General features: G+C 42.0%; 2 protein-coding genes across 3 annotated transcripts in view; both read left to right on the top strand.

The window, feature by feature from the left end:
- LOC106607751 (mitogen-activated protein kinase kinase kinase 5) overlaps positions 1 to 15,097 on the top strand; it is a 61,241-nt gene extending 46,144 nt beyond the window's left edge. Inside the window, exons 23-30 of the mRNA XM_014205044.2 lie at positions 166 to 334; positions 587 to 778; positions 1,549 to 1,654; positions 5,795 to 6,035; positions 6,342 to 6,454; positions 12,465 to 12,577; positions 12,865 to 12,941; positions 13,070 to 15,097. Coding sequence (XP_014060519.2) covers positions 166 to 334; positions 587 to 778; positions 1,549 to 1,654; positions 5,795 to 6,035; positions 6,342 to 6,454; positions 12,465 to 12,577; positions 12,865 to 12,941; positions 13,070 to 13,130 — 1,072 coding nt within the window. The 3' untranslated portion in view covers positions 13,131 to 15,097. The remainder of the gene's footprint in view (positions 1 to 165; positions 335 to 586; positions 779 to 1,548; positions 1,655 to 5,794; positions 6,036 to 6,341; positions 6,455 to 12,464; positions 12,578 to 12,864; positions 12,942 to 13,069) is intronic.
- Positions 15,098 to 15,597: 500 nt separating this feature from the next.
- Positions 15,598 to 27,134, top strand: part of lrp11 (low density lipoprotein receptor-related protein 11) — a 41,575-nt gene continuing 30,038 nt past the window's right edge. The window contains exons 1-4 of one of the 2 annotated variants that reach the window (XM_014205039.2): positions 15,598 to 16,433; positions 16,851 to 17,008; positions 17,483 to 17,624; positions 18,419 to 18,544. In XM_014205039.2, coding sequence (XP_014060514.1) covers positions 15,836 to 16,433; positions 16,851 to 17,008; positions 17,483 to 17,624; positions 18,419 to 18,544 — 1,024 coding nt within the window. In that variant the 5' untranslated portion in view covers positions 15,598 to 15,835. The remainder of the gene's footprint in view (positions 16,434 to 16,850; positions 17,009 to 17,482; positions 17,625 to 18,418; positions 18,545 to 27,134) is intronic. The other variant, XM_014205040.2, reaches the window with a different exon arrangement.

The raw sequence follows: 27,134 nt of genomic DNA, 5'->3' as shown, positions 1-27,134 counted from the left end.
TCCTCCCTTCTCCAAAACACATGTAAATGTTGGACTATAAATTGTGCAAGTAAGCATTTCGTTGGACAGTGTGTATACCAACTTTAACTTTATTATTCTCCTTTACAAATATGTTCTAAAACAAATGTCCCTGGGGTCTCTAATCTAACCTGTGTTCCCCACCAGTATCCCAGTGGAGAACTTTGAGGACCACAGTGCTCCGCCGTCTCCTGATGAGAAGGACACTGGGTTCTTCATGCTGAGGAAGGACAGCGAGAGAAGGGCCACTCTGCACCGCATCCTCACTGAGGACAGAGACAAGGTGGTGGCCAACCTCGTGGAGGCTCTCAAACAGGTCAGTTAGCATCTAGTCTGGTAGTGGACAGGGAAAGGGTTGGCCTGGTTCCAGTTCGGTTTTTGCCCTGGTGTCACTCGGCCTGACAATGACCCTAGGAGTTGGCAAGACAGCACAAACAGATCTGGGAACAGGTTAGAATAGGGGCTGTCTCAGAGTAAAACAAACCTCTTGTCATCTGCACTCCTCTCTCTACCTTCACCCTCCTCTCATCACCCCTTCTCGTCATCCTCCTCTCCCCTGTGTGTGCAGGGTTCTGAGACATCCGACACCAAGTTGAGACATCAGCATATCTCCACCCTGGTGGTCAGTCTGGGGGACTTTGTGCGCATGGCGGACAGGAAGATCATAGCCAACACCCTCTCCCAGCTCAAACTGGAGCTAGACTTTGACAGCACGGCCATCAGCCAGCTACAGGTGGTGCTATTCGGGTTCCAGGATGCAGTAAGTGCTCTTTCTTCACCCATTAGTAGGTCTCTCCATAAGCATTATAAATGGCCTATGATGATTCAAAAATCCCATTGTCTATTTATCCACTGTGAATGGCTTGGAATTAAAATAGTCCTTGTATAGACCAAAGGTTCTGGAGACATTGAATTATGATTTAAGGGGGTTTCTGTGAACTGTTCACAGCAGATTTATGTCGCCATGCTGCCATTGTTTGAACAAACAGATCAGACTATTGACAGCGAAACACTTTTGACCTTTAAGGGTAATTAAAGGGAAATATGTCCGCTTAATTGCACATCATGTAAAGGGGCTGATTCTGCCCTGTCTCACAATGCAATTATGCAAATAGCAGGCTGTTAGATTTGCGAGAGTTATACGCTCTGTCAATAATGAGCTCTGATGCCCCCTAGTGGATACTTATGAAAACAGCTCTGGTCTATAGGTTACACTGTCTGCAACAGATTATTATCAATGCACACTTGTTTTTTTACAGTTGGATTTTCCAGAATGCATGGCTTTTTATAAATAGCAGTATCTCTTTTTTCTGGGAAATGCTTGTTCCATAGGCTAATTATAGGGGGATATCTCAGCTTACTAGGCAGCAACCACACGCAATGTAAACAGACACCCTGTGGGGTCAAGCCTGTTGTCCTTTCCAGTAATGTGACCATGTAGAGGATGCCTTGGTGCAGTATGTGTGTGTGTGGGTCAGCTGTTTATTAATGGTGTGTGTGTGCGTGTATGTGTGGCCATTGCGTCTCCAGGTAAACAAAGTACTACGAAACCACAACATCAAGCCCCACTGGATGTTCGCCCTGGACAATATCATCCGTAAAGCGGTGCAAACTGCCATCACCATCCTGGTGCCAGGTAATAGCAGTGACTCCAGCTGCAGAGTTTTAAATGAGTAATTATGCCCCTTAGGGCCCAGGACACTGTTAAGTAAAGATAGGAACTTGACTTTGAATAGAGCCCCAATAAAATCACAACTTAAGGTTACTTTTGTCACTCCGGTTCTCTGAAAATATGAGTGAGATGTATCACAACTCTCAGAAGGACCAATAAAAAGCATCTGTTGGAGACAGACATGTAGCGGCGAATGAGGTGAGCCCCTCACTTCCTTATAAGGAGCCACTCTCCTGCCATTCTCATGCTTCTCTTCCTCTGTTTAATGAGATATGTCCCAAAAACAGTGCCCAAAATGTAAACTCCTCAGTAGGAGAGGGCCCTATGAGAGAAGGGCATAACACCCTTGAGCTCTCGTTCAATCCAAGTAGATGCGTAACGTGCGAAATGAAAAACCCCTGGGCAGACTGTGGGCGCAAACAGTGACTGGTAGTGTTGGGGAAGCTACTCTGAAAATGTAGTTTACCAAGCTCCCAGTTACTTCACACTGGAAGAAGTTAAGCCTCGCTAAAGCTACCCTTAAGGAAAATGTTGTTTACTTAACTAAAATTACTTTGAAAAAAGTAGTTCACCACATCCAAACTACTTTGTGAAAAATGATCATAAGTCAATCTGAAATGTCATATACTACAATCTGCATGAACAGATTGCTTTGGGTTCATATGTTAACAGAATGTGGATTTTAGCCTAATAAAACACAAAACCGATGTTTCAAGTGAGAATTAGGCAGATCTGATGTTGAAAAAGGAAATTATTGCCTACCACCATATTTTATTTTCGCTAAAAGAGTAGAGTTACACTTCAGGCTGTCCCCATAAGAGAACCCTTTTTGTTTCCATGTTAAACCCTTTTTGGTTCTAGGTAGAACTATTTTGGGTTCCAAAAGGGTTCTACCTGGAACCAAAAAAAGTTATTCAAAGGGTTCACCTATGGGAACAGCCAAAGAACCCTTAAAATTCGAGATAGCACCTTTTTTTCCAAAGAGTGTAGCTAGATTTGAATTTAGTTCAACTACCACCAAGCTACTGCAAAATGTAGTTAAAATTACTAGTGAACTCCATGTAGTTCACTGCTTCCCAACACTGTGTTTAGGGATGCTAAGGGCAGTAGTAAAGCGAAAGATGGAGCAATGTTACATCTCCACGCTTCTCAGCAGCTACTAGCTGCTGTGAAAGTAGCTTAAGCACAATAGACATGTCCCAGGACTAGCTAAAGACTAGAGACTGGGCGAATGTGACGTGCCCCCCCTAGAAACGACATAACAATTATGGATTAGTGTCGGGCCTTGGCACACCGACAAAACGGCTAGAGGACCTTAAATGACAAAACCTTCTCTCCTTCCTAAAAAAATCCCGCTAGGAACATAGGACCATGGAAAATGGAGTGTAGGAAGGAACAATCTGTTTAGTCATAGCACTTCTCCAAGAAAAACGCAACTTAAAAAAAAAAAAAGTGTGAGCATACGGGGGCTGGCACTCTCTTCCAAGAGTAGGCTACAAACCCTGCATGACGATAGCTGCCAGGACTGGTCGTGAGCAGGGTGTAACTGCCGACCGGAAAGGCAGAGGCGGCCCAATTTCCTTGCTCTGTGTAGACGGAAGAGGGATGGTAGGCAGCATAGGAGGAAAAGCATACGGCATAACCCTATTTTCTAGGGCTGTGACGATACCAGTATCACAACAACAAAAAATCCATGGCAAAAATGTAAACACAAAGCAGACCAAACTCTTCAGCCCTTTAAAAATCCGCTGTATGTAAAATATTTTTGGGACGAGATGTACGAACCAAAGGGCTACCACGGGCCCGGGTCTGCGGGGCAGGCAGAAGTTGAAGGCTTTGCCTTCTTTCTTGCGCATGACACACTTCTGCGGCATGAACAACTCATCGGGTGTCACTGGGACATCCAGGAGGTCCACATTTACTTTGTCTGTTAAGCTGGATAAGCTCAGCCAAAGTGCCCTTTCACCCACTACTGCTAGGCTCATGCTATAACCACGAGCTTGAATGGCACTATGGGAGGCACGGAGATTTAGGTCTGTAATCATACAGCTCTCCTCCAAAGCATCTGGCCATGGGTGTCCTGCTCCAGTTGCTTCCCCACCTCTTTCAGTAGCTCAGCCTGATAAACCAACAATAGAGGTCACATTGAGAGCTCCGATTGCTTGGGCCGAGGCCTTGTACATTTTCAGAAAAATGGAGACAGTAAAGCGCTGTCTTTCTAGGGAGTGAGGTGCCGGTGTCGTTAGTAAAATGGCGTGAGGGGCTGAGGTGGTAAGCCAGTGACGGCTCCACATTGGGAGGGTTAACAAACCCGGATTCCTCCATATAGTGCATGTTGTGCATATCCAGGCTCGGAGTGCCTCTAGCAAAAATCTTGCTAGTGAGGGTTTTGTCCCACAAGCTCTTAGCTTCCCTGAAGCAAGCTGGTACTGTGGGTAGCAGTTGTTTTACAGGGGCTGTATGAGATGGGAGTCTCTTCCAATCGCATAGGTCCCTTGACGGGCCCCGAGCCCCTACAGGAGACGGCCACCAAACTCCAATGGAGTAGGGGGTGGCTTCACTGCTCTCAAGGCCGTCCGACCTGCGGGCGAACCGGATCGTCAGCCCCCATCTCGAGGATAACTGTGAGATAAATCCCATTGTCATCCTCGGCACCCCCTAGCTTGCTTTCCAGACACTACATCGTCAGACAGTGAGGTGAGGAAGTCGAGTCTATCCATGACCTTGCCCCAACTGGACTCGTTTACGGGGAGCTGAGCCTCAGATTTCACTGTTGCTCTGAGGCGAGGGGCTATCGAAATAGATGCTCATTTAAGCCTTCTCTGACCTGCCCTAGTTTGCAGTGATCACAGCACTCGGCCGTCAAAAGCCTCTTGGGCGTGTTCCTTTCCCAAACAATTGATGCATTGAGGGTGGTAATCCTTCCACAATCATGGAACCGCAAGCGCAAAAACCTGGGAGTTCAAGTGCCAGGCTCTTCCTGGGATGGCAGTGGCCATTGTGAGGAACAAGGCTTGCTAGGAGGAAAAAGCAACGCCTGTTGAAAGAACAACAAGAAGCAGGCCTGGGCTAGCTAGACAGAAGCCTTGCTGCTGGTGGCTAGCAAAAGGTAGCTTGTGTAAATGGCGTTTAAAGCTAGCTAGTTAGAAGCATTGCGGCTAATAACTAGCAATAATGAGCACAATAGAACGCTATAGCCAAGAGGCTAGTGGAGCCTTAGCTAGCTAGCAGCTACCTTGTGGTGAAGGTGTGCTGTAGCTATCTCAGTGCTAGCTGAAGGAAACCATGTGGGGGCACAGTGAGCCTTCAGGTAGTGTGGTCCCGCAACCGAAGGAGCCGTGAGGCTGAGACGGTTGGTCTAGTTAACACAAACGGGTGAACGTAGGTTAAGCTAGACGTCCAGAAGGGAACTAGCAATGCTACCATGTTGCAGGTAGGGTATGCTAGTGAGCTTAGCTTGCCTCTCAGCGAGCTAGCCAAGTTAGCCTTGCAGCGTGGGCTAACTGAGTCTCAATAGTTAGCCGTGAAGCTAGCTACCAACGGAGACTGAGAAGTAGAAAAGGAATTTCTACACAAACAAAAACCTTTAGGTCCGTACTCAACCTCTCGAAAGGGTCTGAAGACCTACGTTCAGCAGCAATAACCTTTCGGTTTGCTTGTAAGCAGGAAAACAGGGATCCAGTTGTGCTGAGAAGAGCTAGAGAGCAATGCTCTTCGCGAGAATGACCAGAGGGCGGGAAAGTGGCTCCTTATAAGGAAGTGAGGGGCTCACCTTATTTGCCACTCTACCCGTCTGTCTCCAACAGACGCTTTTGATAGGTCCTTCCAAGAGTTGGTGTTCCTGGTGAATCCCCATAGTGATACATCAAAAGGAGAACAGAGATTTGTATTTAACAAGAATATTGTATATACTAGTCAGATGCCATTATAACAATTGCATTTGAAAGATTATTGTAGTCATAGACTGATCTTTATTGAGGCTTGTGATGTTGCTGTCTTGGTTTCATGTTTCCTATTTCAAAGTGCAGTTTAGCTATTGCATATGAACTAGTTGTCATGCTATTGCTGTAACGGTGTAATGACGCATCACGTCTCCTTACCCAGAGCTGAGGCCCCACTTCAGCCTGGCCTCGGAGAGTGACCCGGCCGACCAAGATAACGTTGACGTTGACGATGACGTTGAGCCTGAGGATACCGCCGCCCACCAGAGCAGAGCCCCTCCCAACACTGACACGGTCGCCACCTCCGGCGTGAGCACACTCAGTTCCACTGTTTCACACGAATCCAATAATGCCCAGCGCTCCGTCACCATAGAACTAGGCAGGATGAAGCTGGAAACCAAAAGGTGGGTCGCCGTGCGGTCATAACCATGACAACAACTGTCAGACACAAAAGCAGAGATTTATTCCAACAACCTTTGCTATTACACTGTGATGGATTAGTAACAGATATTTCATGTAGCTTCACATTGTTTCCTCACCAATGTTAATTCTGTTATGTAGAAAGGTCCCAACACAGAAGAGAAAATATGTTTATTTTCATCATGGCTATCGCTGTGGCTGCAGTAGCCATGTCTAGTAGTATTGTGTTAACTCATTGAATGACCCTATGGCTCCCCCTCCCCTCCTCTCTCCCTGCTGTGTCTGCCCAGGCTAATGGAGCAGTTGCTGGAGAGGGAGAGAGAGTACCAGGCCATCCTCCAGCAGGTCCTGGACGAGAGGGAAGAGGGGATGAAATTACTGAGGATCTGCTCAGAGCCTATCTGTGAGCACATCTCAACATACACTACACACCTTCCAACATACACTCAACAGCTCCCAACATGCACTACACAGCACCCAACACACACTACACACCTCCCAACAAACACTACACACCTCCCAACATACACAACACACCTCCCAAAATACACTACACACCTCCCAACATCCACTACACACCTCCCAACATACACTACACACCTCCCAACATCCACTACACACCTCCCAACATCCACTACACACCTCCCAACATCCACTACACACCTCCCAGCAGACACTACACACCTCCCAGCAGACACTACACACCTCCCAGCAGACACTACACACCTCCCAGCAGACACTACACACCTCCCAGCAGACACTACACACCTCCCAACAGACACTACACACTTCCCAACAGACACTACACACCTTCCAACAAACACTACACACCTCCCAACAGACACTACACACCTTCCAACATCAGCGGTGTAAAGGACTTAAAGTTGAAGTCGGAAGTTTACATACCACTCCACACATTTCTTGTTAACAAACTATAGTTTTGGCAAGTCGGTTAGGACATCTACTTTGTGCATGACACAAGTAATTTTTCCAACAATTGTTTACAGACAGATTATTTCACTTATAATTCACTGTATCACAATTCCAGTGGGTCAGAAGTTTACATACACTTAGTTGACTGTGCCTTTAAACAGCTTGTAAATTACCAGAAAATGATGTCATGGCTTTAGAAGCTTCTGATGGGCTAATTGACATCATTTGAGTCAATTGGAGGTGTACCTGTGGATGTATTTCAAAGCCTGTGTTCAAACTCAGTGCCTCTATGCTTGACATCATGGGAAAATCAAAAGAAATCAGCCAAGACCTCAGAAAAAAAATTGTTGACCTCCACAAGTCTGGTTCATCTTTGGGAGTAATTTCCAAATGCCTGAAGGTATCACATTCATCTGTACAAACAATAGTACGCAAGTATAAATGCCATGGGACCACGCAGCCGACATACCACTCAGGAAGGAGACTTGTTCTGTCTCCTAGAGATGAACGTACTTTGGTGTGAAAAGTGCAAATCAATCCCAGAACAACAGCAAAGGACCTTGTGAAGATGCTGGAGGAAACAGGTACAAAAGTATATATATCCACAGTAAAACGAGTCCTATATCGACATAACCTGAAAGGCCGCTCAGCAAGGAAGAAGCCACTGCTCCAAAACCGTCATTAAAAAGCCAGACTACGGTTTGCAACTGCACATGGGGACAAAGATCGTAGTTTTTGGAGGAATGTCCTCTGGTCTGATGAAACAAAAATAGAACTGTTTGGCCATAATGACCATTGTTATGTTTGGAGGAAAAAGGGGGAGGCTTGCAAGCCGAAGAACACCATCCCAACCATGAAGCACAGGGGTGGCAGCATCATGTTATGGGGGTGCTTTGCTGCAGGAGGGACTGGTGCACTTCACAAAATAGATGGCATCATGAGGAAGTAAAATTATGTACAGTCGTGGCCAAAAGTTTTGAGAATGACACAAATATTAATTTTCACAAAGTTTGCTGCTTCAGTGTCTTTAGATATTTTTGTCAGATGTTACTATGGAATACTCAAGTATAATTACAAGCATTTCATAAGTGTCAAAGATTTTTATTGACAAATACATGAAGTTGATGCAAAGAGACAATATTTGCAGTGTTGACCCTTCTTTTTTAAGACTTACAGGCTCTAACCAACATCCTGACTGATGGCAGCCCATTCTTGCCTAATCAATGCTTGGAGGGTTTTTGTTTGTCCACCCGCCTCTTGAGGATTGACCACAAGTTCTCAATGGGATTAAGGTCTGGGGAGTTTCCTGGCCATGGACTCAAAATATTGAGCCACTTAGTTATCACTTTTGCCTTATTGCAAGGTGCTCCATCATGCTGGAAAAGGCATTGTTCGTCACCTAACTGTTCCTGGATGGTTGGGAGAAGTTGCTCTCGGAGGATGTGTTGGTACCATTCTTTATTCATGGCTTTGTTCTTAGGCAAAATTGTAAGTGAGCCCACTCCCTTGGCTGAGGAGCAACCCCACACATGAATGGTCTCAGGATGCTTTACTGTTGGCATGACACAGGACTGATGGTAGTGCTCACCTTGTCTTCTCCAGACAAGCTTTTTTCTGGATGCCCCAAACAATCGGAAAGGGGATTCATCAGAGAAAGTGTCTTTACCCCAGTCCTCAGCAGTCCAATCCCTGTATCTTTTGCAGAATATCAGTCTGTCCCTGATGTTTTTCCTGGAGAGAAGTGGCTTCTTTGCTTTCCTTCTTGACAACAGGCCATCCTCCAAAAGTCTTTGCCTCACTGTGTGTGCAGATGCACTCACACCTGCCTGCTGCCATTCCTGAGCAAGCTTTGTACTGGTGGTGCCCCAATCTCGCAGCTGAATCAACTTTAGGAATCAGTCCTGGAGCTTGCGGACTTTCTTGGGCGCCCTGAAGCCTTCACAAGAATTGAACCGCTCTCCTTGAAGTTCTTGATGATCTGATAAATGGTTGATTTATGTGCAATCTTACTGGCAGCAATATCCTTGCCTGTGAAGCCCTTTTTGTGCAAAGCAATGATGACGGCACGTGTTTCCTTGCAGGTAACCATGATTGACAGAGGAAGATCAATGATTCCAAGCACCACCCTCCTTTTGAAGCTTCCAGTCTGTTATTCGAACTCAATCAGCATGACAGAGTGATCTCCAGCCTTGTCCTCGTCAACACTCACACCTGTGTTAACGAGAGAATCACTGACATGATGTCAGCTGGTCCTTTTGTGGCAGGGCTGAAATGCAGTGGAAATGTTTTTGGGGGATTCAGTTCATTTCCATGGCAAAGAGGGACTTTGCAATTAATTGCAATTCATCTGATCACTCTTCATAACATTCTGGAGTATATGCAAATTGCCATCATACAAACTAAGCAGACTTTGTGAAAATTAATATTTGTGTCATTCTCAAAACTTTTGGCCACGACTGTAGATATATTGAAGCAACATCTCAAGACATCAGTCAGGAAGTTAAAGTTTGGTCGCAAATGGGTCTTCCAAATGGACAATGACCCCAAGCATACTTCCAAAGTTGTGGCAAAATGGCTTAAGGACAACAAAGTCAAGGTATTGGAGTGGCCATCACAAAGCCCTGACCTCAATCCTATAGAAAATTTGTGGGCAGAACTGAAAAGGCGTGTGCGAGCAAGGAGGCCTACAAACCTGACTCAGTTACACCAGCTCTGTCAGGAGGAATGGGCCAACATTCACCCAACTTATTGTGGAAAGCATGTGGAAGGCTACCCGAAATGTTTGACCCAAGTTAAACAATTTAAAGGCAATGCTACCAAATACTAATTGAGAGTATGTAAACTTCTGACCCACTGGGAATGTGATGAAAGAAATAAAAGCTGAAATAATAATTCTCTTTACTATTATTCTGACATTTCACATTCTTAAAATAAAGTGGTGATCCTAACTGACCAAAGACAGGGCATTTTTACTAGGATTAAATGTCAGGAATTGTGAAAAACTGATTTTAAATGTATTTGGCTAAGGTGTATGTAAACTTCCGACTTCAACTGTAAGTGAAAATACTTTAAAGTACTACTTAAGTAGTTTTTGGGGGTATCTGTACTTTACTTTAATATTTATATTTTTGACAACTCTATTACAACTTTATTTCACAACATTCCTAAAGAAAATTATGTACTTTTTACTCCATACATTTTCCCTGACACCCAAAAGTACTTGTTACATTTTGAATGCTTAACAGGACAGGAAAATGTTCCAATTCACTCACATATCAAGAAAACATCCCTGGTCATTCCTACTCAAATCAAATCAAAGTTTATTTGTCACGTGCGCCAAATACAACAGGTGTAGACCTGACAGTGAAATGCTTACTTACAGGCTCTAACCAAAAGTGCAAAAAAAAGGTATTAGGTGAACAATAGGTAAGTAAAGAAATAAAAACAACAGTAAAAAGACAGTGAAAAATAACAGTAGTGAGGCTATATACAGTAGCGAAGCTACATACAAACACCGGTTAGTCGGGCTGATTGAGGTAGTATGTACATGTAGATATGGCTAAAGTGACTATGCATATATGATGAACAGAGAGTAGCAGTAGTGTAAAAGAGTGGTTCTGATCTGACAGACTCATTAAACACAAATGCTTGGTTTGTAAATTATGTCTTGAGTGTTGGAGTGTGCCCCTGGCTATCCGTAAATAAAAAAAGAAAATTGTGCTGTCTGGTTTGCTTAATATAAGGAATTAGACATTTTTTATACTTTTACTTTTGATACTTAAGTACATTTTAGCAATTCCATTTATTTTTGGTACATACGTATATTTAAAAGCAAATACTTTCAGTATTTTACTGGGTGACTTTCACTTGAGTCATTTTCCAAAAATGTTTACCCCTTCTTGACACAATGCCCACTTAACCCGGAAGCCAGCCGCACCAATGTGTTGGAGGAAAAACTGTACACCAGGCAACCGTGTCAGCGTGCACTGCGCCCGGCCCACAGGAGTCGCTAGTGCGCGATGGGACAAGGTCATTACTGCTGGCCAAACCCTCCCCTAACCCGGACGACGCTGGGCCAATTGTGCACCACCCCATGGGTCTCCCAGTCATGGCCGGCTGCGACAGAGCTTGGACTCGAACCCAGAACCTCTAGTGGCATAGCTAGCACTGCAATGCAGTGCCTTAGACCACTGCGTCACTCAGGAGACCCTCTTGAGTCATTTTCTATTGAGGTATCTTTACTTTTACTCAAGTATGACAATTGAGTACTTTTTCCACCACTGCCCAACATACACTACACAAATCCTAACATACACTACATACGCTATGCACAAGAGCATAAAAAATACTGCTTTTTAAAGGACTAATGGAAATAGTTGTACAACAGATGCATCAGGAAATAGTCAATGCATATTCTTTGCTATGTCAAATATGATTGGTTATATGGATGATACATGGTTGTTGTTAAAGGGGCAATTCGCAGTAGAAACAATAAAAAGTGACATCCCCACCACTGTTTTGGTTATTATCAAACATCTCCAATCCAAAAAGTCTTTGCTTGGTAAAGCTCCGCCTTATCTCAGCTCACTGGTCACGATAACAACACACACCCGTAGCACGCGCTCCAGCAGGTATATCTCACTGGTCACCCCCAAAGCCAACACCTCCTTTGGCCGCCTTTCCTTCCAGTTCTCTGCTGCCAGTGACTGGAACGAATTGCAAAAATCGCTGAAGCTGGGGGCTTACATTTCCCTCACTAACTTTAAACATCAGCTATCTGAGCAGCTAACCGATCGCTGCAGCTGTACATAGTCCATCTGTAAATAGCCCACCCAATCTACCTACCTCATCCCCATATTGTTTTGATTTACTTTGCAGCTCTTTTGCACACCAGGATCACTACTTACACACCATCATCTGCTCATCATCATCTGCTCATCTATCACTCCAGTGTTAATCTGCCAAATTGTAATTACTTTGCTACTATGGCCTATTTATTGCCTTACCTCCTCATGCCATTTGCACACACTGTATATAGACTTTCTTTTTTTCTATTGTGTTATTGACTGTACGCTTGTTTTTTCCATGTGTAACTCTGTGTTGTTGTTTCTGTCGCACTGCTTTGCTTTATCTTGGCCAGGTCGCAGTTGTAAATGAGAACTTGTTCTCAACTAGCTTACCTGGTTAAATAAAGGTGAAATGAAAAATAAAGGCTGGAGAAATGTAACCACTCTCAAATTCATAGACAGAGCTATGGATGCAAGGACTGATCATCCAAGAAATATAAATATTATAGTTTAACCATGTTTTGAGGCTTTACAGTGTTTGTTTACATTCAATTTGTTTACAAACATTGGAGTAAAGCAGGCATTTATAAGTTAAGATGAAATCGGTACATATCATTAATTTTACATTTGAAATGTATGTAGCAACTGCAGATTGCCCCTTTAATAGTTGGACATGTACTTTGTGGGTGACAGATATGCCTACATTATCAGTGAGCCAAAGGAGCAAGTCCACTATGAGCCATGGGGACCCAGAGCTGATCAAGTGGCTGAAACTCCAAGGAGCTGACGATGACTCCATGGATAGGGTAGGTCCTGAGGCAGCTAACCCCCAGCCATGTCTGTTTTAAATGGGCACATTATGTAAACAAACTCACACCCACGTAATTCTCTCCCACAATACTACAGTAAACAATGTGCATTGCTGTGAAGCTGTTAAAACAAATGGCTTGATTGATGTTTGACAGATTATTGGACAGAAGGCTATATGCACACTGTAGGTGTAAAGCCTTAATAACAGATACACAGTTGAGCACCATCTATTGGCCATGAGCTTCATCTATTTCATGTACCAATGATTTGACCCATTTTGTAGATTCTGACCGAGGAGTACACGTTGGATGACCTTCTCCGCCATGTGACGAGAGACGACCTGAAGAGTTTGAGATTAAGGTACACAACATACAGTTTTCTCTCCTACACTGTCAAATAGCCAGCCATGTCAACGACCTGATTGAAACGCTAATGTCGTACGTTGTGATAATAGTCTGTCTTTATCTTTCTCATGTTTTCCTCCTCAGAGGTGGGCTCCTGTGTAAGCTATGGAAGGCCATCACAGACTACAGAGAGAAGCCTGCGTGAGGAGCCTTCGTGTGGCATTAGACACTGCTACAGTACAGGAACTTTACCACAACAACGTCAACAACCGAGTATTCTCCTCAACTCTTACCACTGCACTTTAATCTCAGTATTTATTAGACCAAGACTCCAGTGTAGTTGATCATGTGTGGAGTATTGCCATTATTGCGTGAGAGAGACCTTGTTGGGTTATGGAAATGTTTTGGGGGAATTATTATTTTCAAACGGGGTTACTTTTTCATGTAAAAGTATACTGAACAAAAATATAAACGCAACATGCAACCATTTCAAAGATTTTACTGAGTTATAGTTCGTATGAGGAAATCGGTCAATTGAAATAAATTCATTAGGCCCAAATCTATTGCGCTATTTCTGTGCATTCAAATTGCCAATCGATAAAATGCAATTGTGTTTTTTGTCTGTAGCTTATGCCTGCCCATACCATAATGCCACCGCCACCATGGGGCACTCTGTTCGCAATGTTGACATTAGCAAACTGCGCGCCCACACGACGCCATAGACATGGTCTGCGGTTGTGAGGGCCGGTTGGACGTACTGCTACATTTTTTAAAACAACATTGGAGGTGGCTTATGGTAGATAAATTAACATTCAATTCTCTACCAACAGCTCTGGTGGACATGGCTGCAGTCAGCATGCCAATTGCACGCACCCTCAAAACTTGAGACATCTGTGGCATTGTGTTGTGTGACAGAACTGCACATTTTAGAGAGGCCTTTTATTGTCCCCAGCACAAGGTGCACCTGTGTAATGATCCTGCTGTTTAATCAGCTTCTTGATATGCCACAGCTGTCAGGTGGATGGATTATCTTGTCTTGTCAAATTTGTGCACACAATTTGAGAGAAATAAGCTTTTACTGCGTATTGAACATTTCTGGGATCTTTTATTTCAGCTCATGAAAACATTTGTTTATACTTTTGTTCAGTGTAAATAAGCACCACTGGTTTTATAATGTTCAACATTTATGACATGTTTTAAGCTGGTGCTCCAAGATTCACAGGGCAAACAGTGGAACATTACCTATAAATATCTGAGAATGTGTTTAATCTTTAAATGTTATTTGGTTGTAGAATTTTCTCCTTACTATCATTTGTTAACAACACATGAGACTGACCATTTTCTAAACCAAGCCTGAGAGATAAAATACAATGTTAACTGATGTGTTTGAGCTGCTGTACATTATGTTGATAAACAACATTGTTATTGTCAGTGGCTTCTTATCACTACTTTATTTAAATGTGTTTTTATGCATATTGCCTACTCTCAAGGCCATCACTGCATGCCTGCCCTTTTGTACCTTTTTGTTTAACTGTCTGTGAAGGCTTTGAATCATCAAAACTCTTAACTTCATTTGTTCAAGTAATTATTTAACATTTATGTAATTTTAAGATTTTTTTGGTGTGATATTAGGGGAAATTATGTAAATACATTGCAAATATTATTGACAGTAAATTACTATTTTTAGTTAAACAATTTACAAAAACCTAGATGTCCTATCTAATGTGCAACACAAAGTTGAGTTGGGTAATTTATAGATATTATTAATACTGGCGATGGAACAAAATGATCTAACCTACGCATTATACTTCCACATGTCAGATTTTGTATGATATTTGATAGGAAAAAAACAGATGACCCAATTGATATTTTACTCTATTGAAGATGTATTTGTGTTGGTATATTTGGGGAATTATAGAGTTTTAGCCTGCCTTTCATTTATATATTATATGATCTTTAAAGTTTATAAGTTATATTCTTCAAGAATCAATAGGTACATATCATTCATTCACAAGTCCAAAAATGTATATAGTAACTGCAGATTCTTTAAATCAAATGTATATGTTTGATTGAAAATCAGAATCGAAAACAAGATGGTCATATTGTTGTACCACCAACCTCTTTTATTTAAAATATTTCTGTCAGAAATACACAAATTAAGTTTTGCTCAAATATGTCCGTTTTGTTTTCATATTCATGATAGATTGATTACATTATTTGTGCAATAACATATTGTTGTGTAACACAAAAAATCGTCTTAATCTTAACTGTGAAATAAAGTGTAAACTGAAATAATGTTTATTATGGACATTATATTCACACAACTGAACACAAATAATTTGCCATAGGCCTATGATTTCAAAATGCAGGTCTAGTACCCTAATAAAATTCAGAACATCTACAGTTCTTAATTAAGCTTGCAGACATACAGGGAGTTGCATAAAACAAAAACTGACAGGCGCGCTGCGGGAAACGGGCTATGCTATCCGGTATACTTGGAACGTCCATACCCTAAACTCCAACCCTAACGTTATACCCTACGCTAACCATAAACCTTAATTAGCCATAACCATTGTACATTTCAACTTCATTGGGGTAGGGACGTCCCAATGATTCCGGATAGCACAGATCCTGAAGAGACTCAACATAAAACATCATCCGTGACGTCAATGATTTCAGTGCGCCTCCAATCACTGTGGCTGGATGGATGATGGGCGCTACCTCCAAGCAGTGCCATCATGATACCGACAAAGGGCCTTTAGCATCGCAAAAAGAAGCAAGCAAAAGTGTTCACCGGTGACTCGAGATTATTGGATATGAGATAATATTTGTATTTATATTTTGCGTTATAGGTTTCTGGTGTTGAAATAAAGAAGGGCCTTCTCATGCGTCAGAAAATAGCCGGGAAGGATGCCGTCTAACTGCGTAAACATTATGGCTTTGGCTCAGCATCGACTTATTGCGTGTATGCTGCTGTTCTGTGTGGTGACTAGCATTCACACCCGGTCCTCTAAAATATCGGACTTGAAATCTAAAATATCAGGGGTGGAAGAGCTCTTAGGAGAATTCCGCAAGCAGCTCCAACAGGACCAGACGTATAGCAGGGAGGAAGAGGAGGTAGTTGACGTCTGCCTGGGTGACTTCAACGCCGTAGAGGAACACATCATCCGAGCGAGGGCCTCCATAGAGCAGGGAGCCACCTTTCTCTCGGCTCCTGACCAGGTGTACAGTTGGAAAGACTGTCTCCATGCCTGCTGCGCAGACCCCCACTGCACGGTGGCGGTGGTCCAGGAGGACCTGAGACAGTCGGACAACGGCCTCAGCTGCTATTTGCTCAACTGCAGTTATAGAAATAAAAACGTCTGTTCGTTCGCAGCACAGGCCGGGTTCAGCACCTACAGCCGGGCTCACAACACAACAGGACACCTCACCTCTTCCAGTGGCAATGTAGATGGGAACAAAATCAGGAGACCCGAGGATAAACCTAGTGTTGAAAATGGCACGCCAGGTGAGGTTCTGCACCTGCTTTGATTTATATGGGATATAAGTTATAACATACAATATACATACATGCAAGTGTTTGTCTAAATCACAAAAGTATATAATGTGTTGCTATTGCTTATGATAAAGCAAGCATACATCGTAAATGGTTGATGGTAATTCTGTTCCACAACCTCTAACACTTATCAGACTGGTGTTTATCTTGGGTTAATCATTTGCTATTTTCCCCCTGCTTCTAAATTTAGATTTAATCAAAGTCAGTGAGTCCAGGTGCGTTAAACTAAATCCAATGACATGGTGAAATGTTTTGTTGATTTCATGTTGAGTACAGGTTAGCTGACAACTCAACTAAATGTAAATCAAATCTAGACGTTGAACTGATATCTGTGCCCAGTGGGTTATCTCTGCTCTGGGTTGTTTTCAGACATGGACGAGCCGCCCCGCAGTGATGCCGGCCAGGATGTGGTCATCCAGCTGCCCACTGACTGGGCCGTAGTGGACGGCCGGGACAGTGTGGACGACCACGGAGTAACTCGTTACGAATGGGCCCTGGTGAAGGGCGACCAAGACATCAACATGAAGGTAACACTGAAACTGGTGTCATTCTTCCGCATTTTAAACTTCGTTTCTGCTTAGGTTCTTTCCTCTGTGAGTAATGTCGAGTGTCAAAACACTGTAAAATGGCATTTGCTTTAGCAGATCTGGGACTTACAGTTGTCTTGTTGCTATAATGTCATACACAGAATGAGGTATATACTGAAGTCAACATGGCGGTTTGCATGGTGTGGCCGGAGCCACATAATGCCCTGCTGCACGGACACAAATAAAAGGCTATTGTCACCCAACCTGCCGAAAGGACAAGAGCCGTATTGTAGGCTACCCTCTCTCTCCCTGTGACGCCACTGAGCGGTTGATGTGATATACCAGTAGTGGGTCTTTAGAAGAAACCCCTCTTGACTCTTTCAGTGAAGGTGGCTTTGTTCATGGCGTAATTCTTCAGTGGAGTTTTCTTCAGTGCTATTTTCTCTCTGAAATGTTATTTCCGCTCACATGCAGGTGACCCATCCAGGGTTACTGAAGATCAGTGGTCTGCAGGAGGGTGCCTATACCTTCCAGATGACTGTTACCGACACCGCGGGACAGAAGAGCACCGACAATGTCACTGTGACTGTGCTGGCTCCAGAACGCCAAGCTGAAGGTGAAAAACACTTCAAACCAGCCAGATGTACCTCCTCATATTCATCTATCATTCATTAGTGGATCTTGCCTAATTTCTCGCTATTCTGTGACTAACATTAATAGCAATATTGTGCTGTTGTGGTCAAATTTCTTTGTGCTTCTCTGTTGTGCTGTTCCTCATATAAGACATTTTCCACTCTAGACCAATGCATTACAGGCAATGACCTTTTCGCTGCAATTGAATCCCTGCTTCCAAGGGTTGAATCCATCGCATAATGAAACAGAGCCTGGGATTTAGTGCTCTAATCAATTAAGCAGTACTGCCCTAGTCAAATGTCTGGCTGCCAAATAGCCATTCAGGTGGTCAGGCATGTTAGTCTATTCACTGCATAGAGATGGATGAGATACAGTATGCCTTCAATCATCCTAATCTAGCCACCATCTAGAGTAATAAACAAAGGAAGAGGGTGGGGATTGTTTATGTACCTGGAATATGAAGGTCCTTTTCTAAACCTATAAGTGATGAATATTACAGCAACATAATGTACTACTATTATACATTTCTCCTGTCTAATCCTGAATTCCAACAAACATAAGATGAGTGACCTATTACACAGAACAGCAGTTTAACACAGCGTCCATACTGTAGGAAGGCTGTCAAGTATACCTGGGGACTGTCATTGGGTGCCGTGGTGGTGGTGGTGGTGGCCAATAGTAGCACTTCATCACCCATTTGTGAGTGTGTAGATATGGCACTGAACTACAGTGTCATTAGAGAGTAAAACAGAGGTGTTTGTGTCTCCTCTCCCCCAGTGTGTACAGGTAGATGCTCACGGTACCAGTTCATGTGTGACGACGGCTGCTGTATTGACATCACCTACGCCTGCGATGGGAAGCAGCAGTGTCCAGACCGCTCGGACGAGGATTTCTGCCAGAGCTGTAAGTCACTCAGTCTGTCCTCGTCACGCTGTCAGCCACGGGGAGGCAGTAGCTCCTGGTAATTGTTGACTTTCCTGTCAAAATAAAGGTTAAATAAATAAAATGTTGATCATATTGTAGTATAATAACAGAATAATAAAAATAATAATAATAACAACAAATAGGGCTGTAGTTTTCCTGTGTGGACTTTATTGTACCAGGATGGGGTGTAGTTTTAGACTTTATTGTACCAGGGTGGGGTGTAGTTTTAGACTTTATTGTACCAGGATGGAGTGTCGTTTTATACTTTATTGTACCAGGATGAGGTGTAGTTTTAGACTTTATTGTACCAGGATGGAGCGTAGTTTTAGACTTTATTGTACCAGCATGGAGTGTAGTTTTAGACTTTATTGTACCAGGATGGAGCGTAGTTTTAGACATTATTGTACCAGGATGGAGTGTAGTTTTAGACTTTATTGTTCCAGGGTAGGGTGTAGTTTTAGACTTTATTGTACCAGGATGGAGTGTAGTTTTAGACTTTATTGTACAACGATGGAGTGTAGTTTTAGACTTTATTGTACCAGGGTGGGGTGTAGTTTTAGACTTTATTGTACCAGGGTGGGGTGTAGTTTTAGACTTTATTGTACCAGGATGGGGTGTAGTTTTAGACTTTATTGTACCAGGGTGGGGTGTAGTTTTAGACTTTATTGTACCAGGGTGGGGTGTAGTTGTAGACTTCATTGTACTAGGATGGAGTGTAGTTTGAGACTTTATTATACCAGGGTGGGGTGTTGTTTTAGACTTTATTGTACCAGGATGGAGCGTAGTTTTAGACATTATTGTACCAGGATGGAGTGTAGTTTTAGACTTTATTGTACCAGGGTGGGGTGTAGTTTTAGACTTTATTGTACCAGGGTAGGGTGTAGTTTTAGACTTTATTGTACCAGGATGGAGTGAAGTTTTAGACTTTATTGTACCAGGATGGAGTGTAGTTTTAGACTTTATTGTACCAGGATGGAGTGTAGTTTTAGACTTTATTGTACCAGGGTGGGGTGTAGTTTTAGACTTTATTGTACTAGGATGGAGTGTAGTTTGAGACTTTATTATACCAGGGTGGGGTGTTGTTTTAGACTTTATTGTACTAGGATGGAGTGTAGTTTGAGACTTTATTATACCAGGGTGGGGTGTTGTTTTAGACTTTATTGTACCAGGATGGGGTGTAGTTTTAGACTTTATTGTACCAGGATGGAGCGTAGTTTTAGACATTATTGTACCAGGATGGAGTGTAGTTTTAGACTTTATTGTACCAGGGTGGGGTGTAGTTTTAGACTTTATTGTACCAGGGTAGGGTGTAGTTTTAGACTTTATTGTACCAGGATGGAGTGAAGTTTTAGACTTTATTGTACCAGGATGGAGTGTAGTTTTAGACTTTATTGTACCAGGATGGAGTGTAGTTTTAGACTTTATTGTACCAGGGTGGGGTGTAGTTTTAGACTTTATTGTACCAGGGTGGGGTGTAGTTTTAGACTTTATTGTACCAGGATGGGGTGTAGTTTTAGACTTTATTGTACCAGGATGGGGTGTAGTTTTAGACTTTATTGTACCAGGATGGGGTGTAGTTTTAGACTTTATTGTACTAGAATGGAGTGTAGTTTTAGACATGATTGTACCAGGATGGAGTGTAGTTTTAGACTTTATTGTACCAGGGTGGGGTGTAGTTGTAGACATCATTGTACTAGGATGGAGTGTAGTTTTAGACTTTATTATACCAGGGTGGGGTGTTGTTTTAGACTTTATTGTACCAGGATGGGGTGTAGTTTTAGACTTTATTGTACCAGGATGGAGCGTAGTTTTAGACATTATTGTACCAGGATGGAGTGTAGTTTTAGACTTTATTGTACCAGGGTGGGGTGTAGTTTTAGACTTTATTGTACCAGGATGGAGTGAAGTTTTAGACTTTATTGTACCAGGATGGAGTGTAGTTTTAGACTTTATTGTACCAGGATGGAGTGTAGTTTTAGACTTTATTGTACCAGGGTGGGGTGTAGTTTTAGACTTTATTGTACCAGGGTGGGGTGTAGTTTTATACTTTATTGTACCAGGGTGGGGTGTAGTTTTAGACTTTATTGTACCAGGGTGGGGTGTAGTTTTAGACTTTATTGTACCAGGATGGAGTGTAGTTTTAGACTTTATTGTACCAGGGTGGGGTGTAGTTTTAGACTTTATTGTACCAGGGTGGGGTGTAGTTTTAGACTTTATTGTACTAGGATGGAGTGTAGTTTTAGACATTATTGTACCAGGATGGAGTGTAGTTTTAGACTTTATTGTACCAGGGTGGGGTGTAGTTTTATACTTTATTGTACCAGGGTGGGGTGTAGTTTTAGACTTTATTGTACCAGGGTGGGGTGTAGTTTTAGACTTTATTGTACCAGGGTGGGGTGTAGTTTTATACTTTATTGTACCAGGATGGGGTGTAGTTTTAGACTTTATTGTACCAGGGTGGGGGTGTAGTTTTAGACTTTATTGTACCAGGATGGGGTGTAGTTTTAGACTTTATTGTACCAGGGTGGAGTGTAGTTTTAGACTTTATTGTACCAGGGTGGGGTGTAGTTTTAGACTTTATTGTACCAGGGTGGGGTGTAGTTTTAGACTTTATTGTACTAGGATGGAGTGTAGTTTTAGACATTATTGTACCAGGATGGAGTGTAGTTTAGACTTTATTGTACCAGGGTGGGGTGTAGTTTTAGACTTTATTGTACCAGGGTGGGGTGTAGTTTTAGACTTTATTGTACCAGGGTGGGGTGTAGTTTTAGACTTTATTGTACCAGGGTGGGGTGTAGTTTTAGACTTTATTGTACCAGGATGGAGTGTAGTTTTAGACTTTATTGTACCAGGATGGAGTGTAGTTTTAGACTTTATTGTACCAGGGTGGGGTGTAATTTTAGACTTTATTGTACCAGGGTGGGGTGTAGTTTTAGACTTTATTGTACCAGGATGGGGTGTAGTTTTATACTTTATTGTACCAGGGTGGGGTGTAGTTTTAGACTTTATTGTACCAGGGTGGAGTGTAGTTTTAGTCTTTATTGTACCAGGGTGGGGTGTAGTTTTAGACTTTATTGTACCAGGGTGGGGTGTAGTTTTAGACTTTATTGTACTAGGTTGGAGTGTAGTTTGAGACTTTATTGTACCAGGGTGGGGTGTAGTTTTAGATTTTATTGTACCAGGATGGAGTGTAGTTTTAGACTTTATTGTACCAGGATGGGGTGTAGTTTTAGACTTTATTGTACCAGGGTGGGATGTAGTTTTAGACTTTATTGTACCAGAGTGGGGTGTAGTTTTAGACTTTATTGTACCAGGGTGGGGTGTAGTTTTAGACTTTATTGTACTAGAATGGAGTGTAGTTTTAGACATTATTGTACCAGGATGGAGTGTAGTTTTAGACTTTATTGTACCAGGGTGGGGTGTAGTTTTAGACTTTATTGTACCAGGGTGGGGTGTAGTTTTAGATTTTATTGTACCAGGATGGAGTGTAGTTTTAGACTTTATTGTACCAGGATGGGGTGTAGTTTTAGACTTTATTGTACCAGGATGGGGTGTAGTTTTAGACTTTATTGTACTAGAATGGAGTGTAGTTTTAGACATTATTGTACCAGGATGGAGTGTAGTTTTAGACTTTATTGTACCAGGGTGGGGTGTAGTTTTATACTTTATTGTACCAGGATGGGGTGTAGTTTTAGACTTTATTGTACCAGGGATGGGGTGTAGTTTTAGACTTTATTGTACCAGGATGGGGTGTAGTTTTAGACTTTATTGTACCAGGGTGGGGTGTAGTTTTAGACTTTATTGTACTGGGATGGAGTGTAGTTTTAGACATTATTGTACCAGGATGGAGTGTAGTTTTAGACTTTATTGTACCAGGGTGGGGTGTAGTTTTAGACTTTATTGTACCAGGATGGAGTGTAGTTTTAGACTTTATTGTACCAGGGTGGGGTGTAGTTTTAGACTTTATTGTACCAGGATGGAGTGTAGTTTTAGACTTTATTGTACCAGGATGGGGTGTAGTTTTAGACTTTATTGTACCAGGATGGGGTGTAGTTTTAGACTTTATTGTACTAGAATGGGGTGTAGTTTTAGACATTATTGTACCAGGATGGAGTGTAGTTTTAGACTTTATTGTACCAGGGTGGGGTGTAGTTTTAGACTTTATTGTACCAGGATGGAGTGTAGTTTTAGACTTTATTGTACCAGGGTGGGGTGTAGTTTTAGACTTTATTGTACCAGGATGGGGTGTAGTTTTAGACTTTATTGTACCAGGATGGGGTGTAGTTTTAGACTTTATTGTACCAGGATGGGGTGTAGTTTTAGACTTTATTGTACCAGGATGGAGTGTAGTTTTAGACTTTATTGTACCAGGATGGAGTGTGGTTTTAGACTTTATTGTACCAGGATGGGGTGTAGTTTTAGATTTTATTGTACCAGGATGGAGCTTAGGTTTAGACTTTATTGTACTAGGATGGAGTGTAGTTTGAGACTTTATTGTACCAGGATGGGGTGTAGTTTTAGACTTTATTGTACCAGGATGGGGTGTAGTTTTAGACTTTATTGTACTAGAATGGGGTGTAGTTTTAGACATTATTGTACCAGGATGGAGTGTATTTTTAGACTTTATTTTACCATGGTGGGGTGTAGTTTTAGACTTTATTGTACTAGGATGGAGTGTAGTTTGAGACTTTATTGTACCAGGGTGGGGTGTTGTTTTAGACTTTATTGTACCAGGATGGGGTGTAGTTTTAGACTTTATTGTACCAGGATGGGGTGTAGTTTTAGACTTTATTGTACCAGGATGGAGTGTAGTTTTAGACTTTATTGTACCAGGATGGAGTGTGGTTTTAGACTTTATTGTACCAGGATGGGGTGTAGTTTTAGATTTTATTGTACCAGGATGGAGTGTAGTTTTAGACTTTATTGTACCAGGGTGGGGTGTAGTTTTAGACTTTATTGTACCAGGATGGGGTGTAGTTTTAGACTTTATTGTACTAGGATGGAGTGTAGTTTTAGACTTTATTGTACCAGGATGGAGTGTAGTTTTAGACTTTATTGTACCAGGGTGGGGTGTAGTTTTAGACTTTATTGTACCAGGGTAGGGTGTAGTTTTAGACTTTATTGTACCAGGATGGAGTGTAGTTTTAGACTTTATTGTACCAGGATGGAGTGTAGTTTTAGACTTTATTGTACCAGGATGGAGTGTAGTTTTAGACTTTATTGTACCAGGGTGGGGTGTAGTTTTAGACTTTATTGTACCAGGATGGGGTGTAGTTTTAGACTTTATTGTACCAGGGTGGGGTGTAGTTTTAGACTTTATTGTACCAGGATGGAGTGTAGTTTTAGACATTATTGTACCAGGATGGAGTGTAGTTTTAGACTTTATTGTACCAGGGTGGGGTGTAGTTTTATACTTTATTGTACCAGGGTGGGGTGTAGTTTTAGACTTTATTGTACCAGGGTGGGGTGTAGTTTTAGACTTTATTGTACCAGGGTGGGGTGTAGTTTTAGACTTTATTGTACCAGGGTGGGGTGTAGTTTTAGACTTTATTGTACCAGGATGGAGTGTAGTTTTAGACTTTATTGTACCAGGGTGGGGTGTAATTTTAGATTTTATTGTACCAGGGTGGGGTGTAATTTTAGACTTTATTGTACCAGGGTGGGGTGTAGTTTTAGACTTTATTGTACCAGGATGGGGTGTAGTTTTATACTTTATTGTACCAGGGTGGGGTGTAGTTTTAGACTTTATTGTACCAGGGTGGGGTGTAGTTTTAGACTTTATTGTACCAGGGTGGGGTGTAGTTTTAGACTTTATTGTACTAGGATGGAGTGTAGTTTTAGACATTATTGTACCAGGATGGAGTGTAGTTTTAGACTTTATTGTACCAGGGTGGGGTGTAGTTTTAGACTTTATTGTACCAGGATGGAGTGTAGTTTTAGACTTTATTGTACCAGGGTGGGGTGTAGTTTTAGACTTTATTGTACCAGGGTGGGGTGTAGTTTTAGACTTTATTGTACCAGGGTGGGGTGTAGTTTTAGACTTTATTGTACCAGGATGGAGTGTAGTTTTAGACTTTATTGTACCAGGGTGGGGTGTAGTTTTAGACTTTATTGTACCAGGGTGGGGTGTAGTTTTAGACTTTATTGTACTAGGATGGAGTGTAGTTTTAGACATTATTGTACCAGGATGGAGTGTAGTTTTAGACTTTATTGTACCAGGGTGGGGTGTAGTTTTAGACTTTATTGTACCAGGGTGGGGTGTAGTTTTAGACTTTATTGTACCAGGGTGGGGTGTAGTTTTAGACTTTATTGTACCAGGATGGAGTGTAGTTTTAGACTTTATTGTACCAGGATGGAGTGTAGTTTTAGACTTTATTGTACCAGGGTGGGGTGTATTTTTAGACTTTATTGTACCAGGGTGGGGTGTAGTTTTAGACTTTATTGTACCAGGATGGGGTGTAGTTTTATACTTTATTGTACCAGGGTGGGGTGTAGTTTTAGACTTTATTGTACCAGGGTGGGGTGTAGTTTTAGACTTTATTGTACCAGGATGGAGTGTAGTTTTAGACTTTATTGTACCAGGATGGAGTGTAGTTTTAGACTTTATTGTACCAGGGTGGGGTGTAGTTTTAGACTTTATTGTACTAGGATGGAGTGTAGTTTGAGACTTTATTGTACCAGGGTGGGGTGTAGTTTTAGACTTTATTGTACCAGGATGGAGTGTAGTTTTAGACTTTATTGTACCAGGATGGGGTGTAGTTTTAGACTTTATTGTACCAGGGTGGGGTGTAGTTTTAGACTTTATTGTACCAGGGTGGGGTGTAGTTTTAGACTTTATTGTACCAGGGTGGGGTGTAGTTTTAGACTTTATTGTACTAGAATGGAGTGTAGTTTTAGACATTATTGTACCAGGATGGAGTGTAGTTTTAGACTTTATTGTACCAGGGTGGGGTGTAGTTTTATACTTTATTGTACCAGGGTGGGGTGTAGTTTTAGATTTTATTGTACCAGGATGGAGTGTAGTTTTAGACTTTATTGTACCAGGATGGGGTGTAGTTTTAGACTTTATTGTACCAGGATGGGGTGTAGTTTTAGACTTTATTGTACTAGAATGGAGTGTAGTTTTAGACATTATTGTACCAGGATGGAGTGTAGTTTTAGGCTTTATTGTACCAGGGTGGGGTGTAGTTTTATACTTTATTGTACCAGGATGGGGTGTAGTTTTATACTTTATTGTACCAGGGTGGGGTGTAGTTTTAGACTTTATTGTACCAGGGTGGGGTGTAGTTTTAGACTTTATTGTACCAGGATGGAGTGTAGTTTTAGACTTTATTGTACCAGGGTGGGGTGTAGTTTTAGACTTTATTGTACCAGGGTGGGGTGTAGTTTTAGACTTTATTGTACTAGGATGGAGTGTAGTTTTAGACATTATTGTACCAGGATGGAGTGTAGTTTTAGACTTTATTGTACCAGGGTGGGGTGTAGTTTTAGACTTTATTGTACCAGGATGGAGTGTAGTTTTAGACTTTATTGTACCAGGGTGGGGTGTAGTTTTAGATTTTATTGTACCAGGATGGAGTGTAGTTTTAGACTTTATTGTACCAGGATGGGGTGTAGTTTTAGACTTTATTGTACCAGGATGGGGTGTAGTTTTAGACTTTATTGTACTAGAATGGGGTGTAGTTTTAGACTTTATTGTACCAGGATGGAGTGTAGTTTTAGACTTTATTGTACCAGGGTGGGGTGTAGTTTTAGACTTTATTGTACTAGGATGGAGTGTAGTTTGAGACTTTATTGTACCAGGGTGGGGTGTTGTTTTAGACTTTATTGTACCAGGATGGGGTGTAGTTTTAGACTTTATTGTACCAGGGTGGGGTGTAGTTTTAGACTTTATTGTACCAGGATGGAGTGTGGTTTTAGACTTTATTGTACCAGGATGGGGTGTAGTTTTAGACTTTATTGTACCAGGATGGAGTGTAGTTTTAGACTTTATTGTACCAGGATGGAGTGTGGTTTTAGACTTTATTGTACCAGGATGGGGTGTAGTTTTAGATTTTATTGTACCAGGATGGAGCTTAGGTTTAGACTTTATTGTACTAGGATGGAGTGTAGTTTGAGACTTTATTGTACCAGGATGGGGTGTAGTTTTAGACTTTATTGTACCAGGATGGGGTGTAGTTTTAGACTTTATTGTACTAGAATGGGGTGTAGTTTTAGACATTATTGTACCAGGATGGAGTGTAGTTTTAGACTTTATTTTACCAGGGTGGGGTGTAGTTTTAGACTTTATTGTACTAGGATGGAGTGTAGTTTGAGACTTTATTGTACCAGGGTGGGGTGTTGTTTTAGACTTTATTGTACCAGGATGGGGTGTAGTTTTAGACATTATTGTACCAGGGTGGGGTGTAGTTTTAGATTTTATTGTACCAGGATGGAGTGTAGTTTTAGACTTTATTGTACCAGGATGGAGTGTGGTTTTAGACTTTATTGTACCAGGATGGGGTGTAGTTTTAGATTTTATTGTACCAGGATGGAGTGTAGTTTTAGACTTTATTGTACCAGGGTGGGG

Source organism: Salmo salar, chromosome ssa06 (assembly GCF_905237065.1).
Source record: "Salmo salar chromosome ssa06, Ssal_v3.1, whole genome shotgun sequence".
Lineage (NCBI taxonomy): Eukaryota > Metazoa > Chordata > Actinopteri > Salmoniformes > Salmonidae > Salmo > Salmo salar.
Note: the sequence above shows the minus strand (reverse complement) of the source record. Positions and strands in the feature narration are given on the sequence as shown.